Raw genomic sequence first — 13106 nt, 5'->3', positions numbered from 1 at the left:
ATGTAATTATTTTATATTTTATTTATATCTGTAATTTATATTTTATATTGTGATTTTTTTTTATCTGTATCAGGATTTTACTGGAAAGCACTTTGGTGTACTGCGGTCTTTATGTGCTATATGAATACATTTTGATTGCTTGATTATTATCATCAGCTGATCAGAGGAAAGCACGTGTTTAATGTGCACGCCGACTGAAGCCGAGGTCAGTTCGTGGTTGGACGTTTCTGACCACAGGAAATATCATCCAGGTTTAACAGCTGACGGCTTCTCTCCTGTCTGTCCGAACGACCACACCAAGTACAAGATGAGACATTTCAGATGTGACGACAGGATCAAAGATGAATCGAAGCTCTGACAGATCGATTTGGTGCTTTTAGCTGCAGGAGCTCGCACAGTCGCGAGGCCCCAGCCACACCTGCACTGATGTGCATGGCATGCAAATGTCTTCCAAATCACTGCGAGTTTGACTCACAAATGATCGTTTCCATACCTGAAGGACAGGAAAGAAGGTGACTGTGGAAAACTCCCCACAGTCAGCCGCTGACCGCAGACCGGCAGGTAAGACTCGGGTTTCTCCTCAAAGGCACAAATTCTGATTTTGACCCGTTTGCAGCTCGATCGATCACAGAGCCGTTTGTTGTTTCACGCTTCTTCAGATTTGATTGAACATTAGCTCGGCCCGGTTTTCTTTTTCATACATTTGTATTTTGATAAAATGTTTTTGTACTTTTAAAATATTTGACTTTATTGCATGTGATCTATTTTCTGATTTATTATTTAAGCATTAAACGTGTTTGAGTTTGTGTTTGCAGTTTTTCAGTGTTTCCTGATATTTTTCCTTTGTGTCGACAGAAGCTTCATATCAAAGCCACTTCTGTAATTTGATGATAAACTGAGGTAAACGTGACGTCATATCTCAGATGATTTTGAACTCAAAGTTAAGCAGCAGCAGGACATTAACCTCATGTGATCCTTTGTTTCTTTACGTGTCTTTGTACGTCGCAGGGAGACGTTGGTGTTTTTCCTCCATCATGTATCCTTTGGTCCTCCTGCTGCTGCTGGGAGCGAGGAGCTCAGGTAAACGCGACGATCAGCACACCTGGGCTTCTTTTGGGTCACCTGCAGTTTGGGGTCATAGATGCTACATGTGAAATATTACAGACTGTATGAAGAGTATCACTCCTCCCACCTGCTCACTGCAAAAGAGCTTTAGGATCCAAATTATAAGTCAACAGTGCAATAGACTCAATACTTGAAATGTGCAATTCACTTGTATTTTTATTTTTTATTCCTATTTATTCTATTTATCCCCTTTGTATATTTTATTTATATTTGTCTCTGTATTTATATATATGTGTGTGTGTGTGTGTGTGTGTGTGTATATATATGTGTGTGTGTGTGTGTGTGTGTGTGTGTGTGTGTGTGTGTGTGTGTATATATATATGTGTGTGTGTGTGTGTGTGTGTATATATATGTGTGTGTGTGTGTGTGTATATATATGTGTGTGTGTGTGTGTGTATATATATGTGTGTGTGTGTGTGTGTATATATATGTGTGTGTGTGTGTGTATATATATGTGTGTGTGTGTATATATATATGTGTGTGTGTGTGTGTATATATGTGTGTGTGTGTGTGTATATATGTGTGTGTGTGTGTGTATATATATGTGTGTGTGTGTGTGTGTATATATATATGTGTGTGTGTGTATATATGTGTGTGTGTGTGTATATATGTGTGTGTGTGTGTATATATATGTGTGTGTGTGTGTGTATATGTGTGTGTGTGTGTGTATATATGTGTGTGTGTGTGTATATATGTGTGTGTGTGTATATATGTGTGTGTGTGTATATATATATGTGTGTGTGTGTATATATATATGTGTGTGTGTGTATATATATGTGTGTGTGTGTGTGTGTGTGTATATATATGTGTGTGTGTGTGTATATATGTGTGTGTGTGTGTATATATGTGTGTGTGTGTGTGTGTGTGTATATATGTGTGTGTGTGTGTGTGTGTATATATATGTGTGTGTGTGTGTGTGTGTGTGTGTATATATATGTGTGTGTGTGTGTGTGTGTGTGTGTGTGTGTGTGTGTGTGTATATATATATATGTGTGTGTGTGTGTGTGTGTGTGTGTGTATGGATAGATAGCTGTCTGTCTGTCTGTCTGTCTGTTCTGTAACTGTAACATTGGTCGTTGCTGTGCTTTTTGGAAGTCGAATTTCCCAGAGGAACCCACCCGAGGGATTAATAAAGTTCTATCTTATCTTATAATAAGAATTCAAAACTCAAACCGAACATTCATTACTGACATTTAATCTTGACATTATTGTCATTAACCCATCTTTACTAACAAACTGCAGCTTGTTGGAACCCATCATTTTATTCTCCAGTATAATCTGCATGCTTACAGTTTGATCTGAAACACTGATAATCCAACTGTGAACCTGCAGTTCCCCTTCTGTCCACCAGAGGCTTCAGCGTAGATGCCACTGTTAACATGAGCATCAGAAATAAACACGTTTACAGCCCAATGTGAAACATAAGCTCCTTTTCCATTAGTACAGGGGTGGGCAATCCCAGGCCCCGAGGGCCGGGGTCCTGCAGGTTTTAGATCTCACCTTGGGTCAACACACCTGAATCACATGATTAGTTCACTACCAGCCTCTGGAGAACTGAAGACATGTTGAGGAGCTAATTTAGCCGTTTAAATCAGCTGTGTTGGTTCATGGACACATCTAAAACCTGCAGGGACACCGGCCCTCGGGGCCTGGAGTTGCCCACCCCTGCATTAGTACCTCCTCGGATCCACTCGCCCCGGTTTCCAGGGTTTCCCATTAGGTCATAGTACCCGGTACTATTTCAGCACCTGCTCAGCCGGGGCTCCAAGCCATCCAAACACGCACTAAAATGTGACGTCGTCAGACTGCACGCCACCGATTGGCTGGTCGGTAGCATCTCGTTCACCAAAATCAAAACCGCCATTTATGAAACTCGGGAACGAAGGAAATGGCTAACAAACAACGAGTGTGAGGAAAGCCACAGACCGAGCGGCGGGCTTACGTTCGCTTCGACCTCCACCTTTGCTGTAGTGTTTGTGTCACATAATAATGACGTCGCAGACATGTTTCTATGACGACAAGCATGTACACACGGTCGTGGTGGGTTGCAAAGGAAAAGCAGTCAACCCGGGCAGATAAAGGGGAAAAGGGCTGCAGATGCTGCGTCTTCATAACAACAGAGGGGGGGCTTTTCTATTCCTGCTCAGCTGATCGAGTGTACCTGAGTTTCTGTGCTCGGCTTAAACGTGTCGCTCGAGCTTCAACACGGCTTAAAAGCAGGGTGTCAGTGTAACGTCATCCCTGTTAGCCTTCAGCTTTTCTGCTCTTTGGTCTTTATGAAAATAAACAGAAGCTCCACCCACCTGCTCTCAAACCAGCCAATGAAGTGAAGGGCTCTGTTTCAGGGGCATGGACACTTCCTCTGAGGCGGCGATGGGTGTGTTCAGTCTGTAGTCTGCTTGTTGCTATAGAAATGATCACCTGACTGAAGTTTTCAAGCTTAGCTGCTGTTCAATATGATAATCAGCTGTGGTTTAAAAACAAAAATGGTGATGGCCAAAAGGTGTCAAAGGCCGGCCACGGCCATCTTTAATATACAGTCTGCAATCTGTGATCTTTTGTCCGTGTTTTTACATGTTCTTGATGCCATTTACATTTACCCACTCGATCACCTGCACAGTTTATTCTGTGAGTCAGTGAGACCTGCTGTGATGCATGGACACAAACGTCGTAGCACGATGACAAAGACACGGGCTCGATGTTCATGAGCGGGAAGGACAGGATCAGAAATGAGTCAGAGGGACGAGGTGGTTTGAGGGTGGAGGATAAAGATGGAGCTGCAGGCAGGAGGAAAGAGGTGATGCAGAGGGTTGGTGTGACAGAGGAGGATGCTGGGATAGATCAAGCCAAATTTAAATCAGGCAGGGTTTTTGATTTTCAGAATATTTCTGCTGAATCATCCAGAATTCTCTTTTTATTTGGAATAATTTTCACCAGAATTCCTGAAAATGTGGTAGAAAGGAAGGACAAAGACGGTTCTGTTTCTTCCTCATTAAACAGCTGCTGTGTTTTCTTTCACCAGAGTCCACGGGCCCTGTGCCTTACGACACCGTTGGCCAAAACTTTACCGTTGTGTTTCCGGAGAACATCGCCAGCTACTACCCCAGCCCGCCCACAAACATGGTCATAATCACTGCTTTGAAAAACGAGACAACAGTCCGAGTTCAAGAGTACAGCAATTCTAAGCAACAGGTCCTGGACGCTGGAGTTGTTTGGAAATTCATCGCGAATGCAAGTCTGGAACTCGGGAAGCGAAACATCTCCAACAAAACTCTGACCATTGACAGCAACAAAGATATCACCGTTCAAGCCATCAGCCGTAAAGAAGACAGTCTGCAGACTGCTGTCGTCATACCTACAGACAAACTCGGCACAACGTACCTCATCCCACCAATACCCACAAACAATTATCAGGACTTAGTTGTGCAGACGGTGACGGAGCGAGGCCCGTTCAGAATCATCATCGTCAACGGTGTTCAGCAGCAAAACAACGTGAACGTCGGAGGATTAAAGACGCAAGAAGTTTCCCTCCAGTCAGGCCAGGTTGCTCAGATCTGGTTGAATGAGAGTGCAGGGTTTAAAAACGTGACAGCTGAAAAGCCAGTGGCCGTCCTCTTTGGCCACCCCTGCGCCGTCCAGCGCTACTGCAGCTGCGGGCTGCTGTACGCCATTCTGCCGCCAGCCCCAGGCAGGACGCTGAAGTACTTAGTTCCTCCATTTCTGGCCCAGGATGCCGCGGGAGAGACGATGGTACTTTTGGCACAGAACGATTCCACCAGCGTCACGCCCTACGCCTCAAGCTCACCGACGTATGATGTAGCCGGCACAGCCATCCTCTACCGGCCGGGATTACTTCTCCCTCTGATCCCAACAGCAAACTTTGCCTGCTGCTTTGTGGTCACAGCATTATCCACGATCTCCAAGAACTACGCCGTGATCGTGGTCAGCAGTAACGTCACCGACGGGGTTCGTGTTGGAAATAAGCACATATCAAGTGCAGACTGGACGAAACTGGAGGGGACTAATTACAGCTCGATACAAGTTCCTCTGAGTTTGGGTAAAACTGTCATCTGGCACACTTCCTCCAAAATGGCCGTCTACTTTAGCGGGAACAATGGAAGCACTTTGTTTGGGAACCAGGCACCTGTCGTCAGTTCAAGCCCAGGTGAGGAACTGCTGCTGATTTCCACAGTTAGTGATAATATCCACTGTGTGCAGTACACGTCATATGTACCCGTGCATCTAAAAAAACAAAGATCATGAAAAAAGTTTGGTTTGTAATTTAATGCAGACTTTTTATTGTGATGCTTACGTCATTAAAATCAGACGAGATCAGTCGCAGGACTCTCAGTACAGAAACGTCCAGCCTCTGAAGCGTGCTCACCTGAGCGCTCAGCTTGTCCTGCTGAGGTCTCACTGAAGCACAGCTGCTTACAGGCCTTCAGCTTGGATTGGTGTGTCAGATGTTTGGCCTCTCCCACTGATTTGGGGTGTCAGGTCAGGTGAGCTGTGGGCGGGTGCTAAGTCCTTAAAGTTCGTCAGCAGATGGCACACGGCCCCGAATCATCACCGACCGCAGACTCAAGCATCTAAGTGTCTGCTCGTCAAGAGTCCGGGAGCCTGATGCTGCCTTTCATTTCCAAGAGAACTTGGACAGAGCAACAGTCCCGTTCTTTCCCTCTTTAGTCCAGATAAGATGTCTCTGATGCTGTCGTGGGTTCAGGAGTGCTTTGATAGTAGGAGCGTGAGGTGGCTCCTGATGCTTGGACACCAGCCTCGGTGCACTCCACAGGAAGATCTCCCACGTTTTGTAGAGCTGCAGGCGTCATTCCCGTTTACCTTCCATTAATATGCTGCACTGTCAGTACAGCCAGCCTGACTCCACCCTCCCCGTGGAGCCTGTCGGCGATCTTCGTCTGGACAGGAGTGTTCCTCACGGTTGTGAGGCCTGAACTAGAAGGATAAATGGTGAAAATGGCCTGCATTTGTAAAGCGCTTTACTAGTCCCTAAGGACCCCAAAGCACTTTACACAATCATCCACACACTGGTGATGGCAGCTACATTGTAGCCACAGCCGCCCTGGGGCGCACTGACAGAGGCGAGGCTGCCAGACACTGGCGCCACCGGGCCCTCTGACCACCACCAGTAGGCAACGGGTGAAGTGTCTTGCTCAAGGACACAACGACCGAGACTGTCCGAGCCGGGCTCGAACCGGCAACCTTCCAAACTGCCAACTCTTGAGCCACGATCGCCGCTGCAGCTCACACATGTGAGCCATGATCAGCAAAATAAAGCAGAAATAAATAAAGAATCCAGAAATGTTTACCTTTGAAGCTAAACTTTGATTTATATAAGTGGGAAAAATGGGACTCAAGAATGGAAACACAAACGTCAGACGCACAGAGCAGTGATGGAGCTGCGATAACAACAACAACAACTGAAATACAAACTAGAACAGATTTAAAGAAAGAACCCGATGAGAGCAAACAGGAGCCCAGGGAAAAAGCAAGCGTCGACTCTTTAGCTGCTTCCTTCCAATAAATGTGAACGACTGCACCCTAAACTTTACGCCTCGGACGTTTGCTTTAATGTTTAGTCTTGTGAAACCTCTGATTTCAGCCTTTTCTTCTTCTTCTTCCCGAACAGATTTCAGGGGCTGCGCCGTGACCCCCGAGGTTCTAGACTTGGAAGAACAACCCAGCGACTGGCGTAAATCTTTTAAAGCCTGCGCTGATCGCAAACTAGAGCTGCTCTGCCTGTCAAGCGCCGACCTCAGGAAACAGATCTATGGCAAACTTTACCAGAACAGGTCTTTAACTAACAACGCTGTACAAAAGGTGTGGATCGGCATGCGGCGCAGCTCGCTGAACGGGGAGTGGTTCTGGGTGAACGGGGACAGCGTCAACAGCACCACCTGGGGTGACGGCGAGCCCGGTGGGGTGGAGGAAGGCCAGTGCACCATCATGAGTCTGGGAAACGGCACGGGCTTTGAGTGGAGCGACGACGACTGCTGCATGGATGCTCATTATATCTGCTACAAGGAGCCGGAGCTCTTCCCCATATAGGACAGGAGCTCTGCAGCTCTGCACTGTCGTTAGTTTCACTACACATCCTGTTCACGTATAAGCATGCTGTAGCTGCCAGTCACATTTTATGGCTCTGTAGAAGAAAAACATGTACTCTAGTTTAGTCTGAGGGTCTCACGCTCTGCTTGGTGAGACACCTGAACAGCAACCAGCAGCATCTTAGTCCTGAAAACCGAAGCAAATGTGTAACTAAGCATTTAAGAAAGTTTCACTTTGCAGAGGATGTTCCTGCTGATCTGACTGGGAAATGTTACGATCGTTGGGAACCAGTATGCAGCATCACTGGTTTCCTGTTTGATTGTAATCTGAGGAGAGTGAGCTGTTATTTGTCACTATTTAAAGTGTTTGAGCTTCGTGTGTTTGTAATAATCGGCTCTGCAGAAGCTTCAGCAGAGTGATGCTAACTCGTATTTACTGTTTGCTCTTAGATTACGGTTTCTGGGATAAACGATCAGCGCCGTCCTGCGGCTGGTAGAATACTTTTCTATAATAACTGAAGATGTAAATTCAAGTGTGATTTTATTCTTTAAGGAGTCCTAAACCGAGCTGAATGTAAGTTTACAGGTAACCTCGTCATCCTGATGCTTTATATTATTTACCGGTTTGAAGTCAGCAGAGTTTGCATGTTGAACTGTTGAATCTGCAGTCTGATTGGTCAGAATCATCTATGCACCAGTTTTATTGTAAAAATGATTATTCCAGTCAATCATGGACTCAGTGACACATCAATAAATCTGTTTTGCTGTGACAAACTGGACGCTGGTGTCTTTTATTTGTTCCCAGTACAGAAACGTCCAAAACGATTCACATCTTTACACCTTTAAACTCTAAATGTTCTTTATTGTCAGGCTAACAATTTAAAGACTTCAGTAACTTTACTGTTAAATGGATTTAATGTCCAACAACAACATTAATGAGCAAATTTCAACAAATATTAAGTTTGCAGATGATGTGCATCTTTATTCATCAGTTGTTTCAGACTTTATTTCCTCAAGTTTCCTGTAAAAACCTGAAATCATTTGGTAATTAAAGGCAAGGCAAGTTTATTTGTATAGCACAATTCAACAACAAGGTGATTCAAAGTGCTTTACAGAGACATTAGAAACAAGAACAAATAAAAAGCAGGATTTAAAATTGATTAAAACAAGCAAATAAACTAACTAACTAACTAACTAACAAACAAACAACAGTATATAAAATCAAAACAGATAAAATCAGAGATAAAATCAGTAGTTAAAATGTAAGTTTTGAAATTTAAGCTTAAAGTGTGGATTTGGTGCTTTATTCAAATGCAGCTGAGAACAGGTGAGTCTTCAACCTGGATTTAAATAAACTGAGTGTTTCAGCTGATCTGAGGCTTTCTGGGAGTTTGTTCCAGATATAAGGAGCATAAAAGCTGAATGCAGCTTCTCCGTGTCTGGTTCTGACTCTGGGAACTGATAAAAGACCGGATCCAGATGACCTGAGGGATCTGGAAGGTTCATACTGGGTCAGGAGGTCATTGATGTATTTTGGTCCTAAACCATTCAGAGCTTTATAGGCCAGCATCAGAACTTTAAAGTCTATCCTCTGACGGACAGGCAGCCAGTGTAAAGACCTCAGAGCTGGACTGATGTGGTCCACTTTTTTGGTCATAGTGAGGACTCGAGCAGCAGAGTTCTGAATGAGCTGTAGTTGTCTGACTGATTTTTTTAGGTAGACCTGTAAAGATGCTGTTACAGTAATCAAGCCTACTAAAGATGAATGCATGGACTAGTTTTTCCAGGTCCTGTTGAGACATCAGATCTTTTATCCTTGATATATTCTTGAGGTGATAGTAAGCTGATTTTGTTATTGTCTTAATGTGTTTTTCTAAGTTTAGGTCTGCATCCATCACTACACCCAAATTTCTCGCCTGGTTTGTGGTTTTTAGATGTATAGATTGAAGTTCTCTGGTGACCTGTAATCGTTTTTCTTTGGCGCCAAAGACTATTACCTCAGTTTTGTTTTTGTTTAGCTGGAGAAAATTGTGGCACAACCAGTCATTAATTTCCTCAATGCATTTACCAAGAGCCTGTACAGGGCCTCGGTCTCCTGGTGACATTGTGATATATATTTGTGTGTCATCTGCATAGCTGTGATAGTTTATTTTGTTGTTGTTTATAATCTGTGCCAGTGGGAGCATATAGATGTTAAACAGAAGGGGTCCCAAGATGGAACCTTGGGGAACTCCACATGTGATACTTGTCTGCTCAGATGTGAAGTTACCTATTGATACAAAGTATTTCCTGTTTTCTAAGTATGTTTTGAACCAGTTTAGTACAGTTCCTGAAAGACCTGTCCAGTTCTCCAGTCGTTTGAGTAATATGTTGTGGTCAACTGTATCAAATGCTGCACTGAGATCCAGTAAAACTAGGACTGACATTTTTCCACTGTCTGTATTCAGACATATGTCATTGAACACTTTGGTCAGAGCGGTTTCAGTGCTGTGGTTCTGTCTAAAACCTGACTGGAAGGCATCGTAGCAGTTATTCTGTTTTAAGAAGTAACTGAGCTGTTGAGAAACTGCTTTTTCAATGATCTTACTTAAAAACGGGAGATTTGAGATCGGCCTGTAGTTGTTCATTTGTGTCTTGTCAAGATTGTCCTTTTTCAGTATAGGTTTGATTACAGCAGTTTTTAGTGGTTCTGGAAACACACCTGATAATAAAGAAAAGTTGGCGATCTGTAACAGGTCTGACTCTAAAGTCTTTGAGACCTTTTTGAAAAAACTTGTTGGCAGGACATCTAAACAGCAGGAGGAGGAGTTCAGTTGACCTAAGATGTCCTCCAGGTCTTTGCTGTTAATCGGATGAAACTGTTTCATGGTGTTTAAACAGTTTTTTGGTGGACACAGTACATATCCTGGATCTGCTGTTGATGTACCAATTGCTTGTCTAATCTTTTGGATTTTTTCTGTGAAGAATTTGGCAAAGTCATTGCAGGCCATGGTCGAATGAAGTTCAGCTGCCACTGACACAGGAGGGTTTGTTAGCCTGTCAACTGTAGAAAATAAGACCCGAGCATTATGGCTGTTTTTAGTGATGATGTCAGAGAAGTAGGACCTCCTTGCACTCCTCAGTTGTAAATTATAATTGTGAAGTTTCTCTTTATAGATGTCATAATGAACCTGGAGGTTTGTTTTTCTCCATCTGCGCTCAGCTTTCCTACACTCTCTTTTTTCATTTTTCACCAGTGTGGAGTTTCTCCATGGAGACTTTTTCCTTCCAGAGATAACCTTCACCTTAATGGGAGCAATAGTGTCCATTACATTTAACATGTTAGCATTGAAGCTATTGACGAGCTCATTGACTGACCCTCTGGGCAGGTCAGGTGTTAATGGGAAGACCTGGTTAAAAATTGCACTACTGTGTTCAGTTATACACCGTTTTGTGATCACTGTTGTTGATATATTTGTGTGGGCTGAGATTTTACTTTCAAAGAAAACACAGTAATGATCAGACAGGCCCACATCAGACACAGTGACCTTTGAAATGCTCAGGCCTTTGGAGATCAGTAGGTCGAGAGTGTGTCCTCTATTATGTGTGGCCTCTGTTACATGCTGAGTCAGCCCAAAGTTGCCCAGAGTGTTACTCAGGTCTTTAGTCCCTTTGTCCTGAGGGTTGTCCACATGGATGTTAAAATCCCCAGCAATAATTACACAGTCAAAATCAACACAGATCACAGACAGCAGTTCACTAATGTCATTAAAAAAGTCTGTGCAGTATTTGGGAGGCCTGTAAACATTAAGAAACACAACTTTGGATGGGGCCTTCAGCTGTAAAGCCACATATTCAAAAGACTGAAAACTTCCAGGAGATAGCTGCTTACATTGAAATGATTCATTAAATAAGACAGCGACCCCTCCTCCTCTCCTGCTCGCCCTGGCCTCACTGATAAAACTGTAGTTAGGAGGGGTCGTCTCGATGAGAACAGCTCCACTGTTACTTTGGTCCAACCAAGTTTCAGTTAAAAACATAAAATCAAGGCTGTGCTCAGTGATTAAATCATTAATTAAAAATGTTTTCCCAGCTAGAGATCTAATGTTTAATAAAGCCAACTTAAGTGTTTTAGAGGTATTACTTGTCCCCTCGTGTTTGGGAGCAGTCTGTGGCACACAAGGTATGTTTACTATGTTTAAAGATCTTTTAGAGTGCAGCTCTCTGTGTTTTGACCAGGCCACATGTCTCCTGTCACCTAAAAGTACAGAAATTTTAAAACCTTCTAGTAAACAGGGTCCCAGCTTCTCCTGGGAAAAGTCACCACTGCCATAATCCTCATAATGCTCTGTTGAGGGTGGGGCTTGATGGCGAACCTTTGGCCGCTCTGGTGGGGGGTTTATGGGGGACAAAAAGGGATTGGGACGGGGGGTAGATCTGAGCCCAGCATTGACCCGCTCCATCATCTTCTCAGTGAATTTCAGGTGTGGGGAGGAGGGAGAAAGGGAGGGGGAGGAGGGTGATGGCCTGTCAGGGGTTTGGGGGACTGGGGAAGGTCGTGGTCCCTTGTCCTGGTCGTTGGTGTTGTTGAGAGAGTTGGAGGCAAATAGGGACCCCTCTTCTTGCCTTAGATGTCTCTCCTTTCTGAGGCTCTTCCTCAGATGCCATGGATGTCTCTCCTTTCTGAGGCTCTTCCCGGGTGGGGGCAAATGGAGCTCCTCCTCAAGGTTTCTGCTGGGCTTTGTCTGTTCTTGGAGTACTGTTTGTTCCTCTTTATGAGATAACTCCTCGTTTATCTCAGCCTTGGCACCAAGCACATATGGATGACGTATGGAATAAAACAAGTTGGAGGTGAACAGTTTCACCCCTGACTTGTTAAAATTAAATCCATTTGCTTTGAACAGATGCCTGCGTTCCCAAAAAATATTAAAGTTGTCGATAAAATGCACTGAGTGGTCAGCACATGCTGATATAAGCCATTTATTCAGTGTAAACAACCTGCTGAATCTCTCGTCTCCTCCTCTGACCGGCGGTACAGGTCCACTGATGAATACAGCTGCATTCAGAGAGTTTACAGTGTTTAATAATCCAGTAAAGTCCCGTTTCAGAACCTCCGACTGTTGTTTGGACACATCGTTTGACCCTGTATGCAGAACAATGTTTGTCACAGTTGGATATTCATCTGCAATTTGAAGAATTCTCTCCTTCAGGTTGTTGACCATATCGTTAGGAAAGCAGAGGACTTTAGTGTTCTTACCGCACATCCTTTGTACATCCTTTACGGCAGAGTCACCCACAATCAGAGTTTCAGGCCTAGCCTTTAGCTTTCCCTGTGGTCTTTTACTTTTCAACAGATTTTCAGACCTTACTTCGCTGCTTTTAGATGGATGGTTGTCCGATATAGATCCAGGGTCCTTTGATAGTGGAGCAAATCTGTTCTGCAATTTCACATTCAGTTGTTTTGAAGGTTTGTTGTTAACCTTCCTATTCACGGTTGTCCAGTCCTGTTTCCTCCCGTATACAGGGGTAGAAGAGCTTCTCTGTCTCGTAGGAAGTGAAGGCCAGTCGGTTTCAGAGATTTCAGCTCGCTGTGCCCTGCCTGTGGTACGTCCTCCCCCTTCCAGGAGACATGATTTATGTCTTGGTTTTGCACCAAGACAGTCCAAGGGGGGATTATCACTTGAGGATTTATAATAATGCACAGAGTCTACTTTCTTGGTCATGTTATCTGTGCTCCTTAGCTGTGTACTAGCTTGCTCATCGCCATTGTTTTGAATCAAAGGCAAGGTTGTTTCATTTCCACACAGTCCATTTACCTCCACGTTTACTTCTAAGCGATGAATTTTTGTCTCCATTACTGCAATCTTCTGCAGGAGGCTGTGGTAGTCATCTGTGGAGAGGGAAGGCATCTTGTTGCTAGTTAGCCTAGCGGTTAGC

The 13106-nt window shown here is 44.1% G+C and overlaps 1 protein-coding gene across 1 annotated transcript; it reads left to right on the top strand.

Moving 5' to 3' along the window:
- LOC146565020 (uncharacterized) lies at positions 1 to 7969 on the top strand. The gene is made up of 5 exons (XM_085292858.1): positions 1 to 561; positions 856 to 900; positions 1009 to 1080; positions 4148 to 5290; positions 6773 to 7969. The coding sequence occupies exons 3-5, from the start codon at positions 1035 to 1037 to the stop codon at positions 7189 to 7191; spliced, it is 1608 nt and encodes a 535-aa protein (XP_085148984.1). The 5' UTR covers positions 1 to 561; positions 856 to 900; positions 1009 to 1034; the 3' UTR covers positions 7192 to 7969.
- The last annotated feature ends 5137 nt before the right edge of the window (positions 7970 to 13106 follow it).

Source organism: Mchenga conophoros, linkage group LG11 (genome assembly GCF_057382185.1).
Source record: "Mchenga conophoros isolate Kocher_MC1m ecotype Shallow Benthic linkage group LG11, M_conophoros_male_GT1.1, whole genome shotgun sequence".
NCBI classification, from domain to species: domain Eukaryota; kingdom Metazoa; phylum Chordata; class Actinopteri; order Cichliformes; family Cichlidae; genus Mchenga; species Mchenga conophoros.
This window is presented reverse-complemented; position numbering and strand designations above follow the sequence as displayed.

Coding starts and splice junctions, on each gene's coding strand:
- LOC146565020 (XM_085292858.1), top strand. CDS start 1,035: ATGTATCCTTTGGTCCTCCTGCTGCTGCTGGGAGCGAGGAGCTCAG. Junction 1,081..4,147: donor GCTGGGAGCGAGGAGCTCAG/GTAAACGCGACG, acceptor TTCTTTCACCAG/AGTCCACGGGCCCTGTGCCT. Junction 5,291..6,772: donor TGTCGTCAGTTCAAGCCCAG/GTGAGGAACTGC, acceptor CTTCCCGAACAG/ATTTCAGGGGCTGCGCCGTG.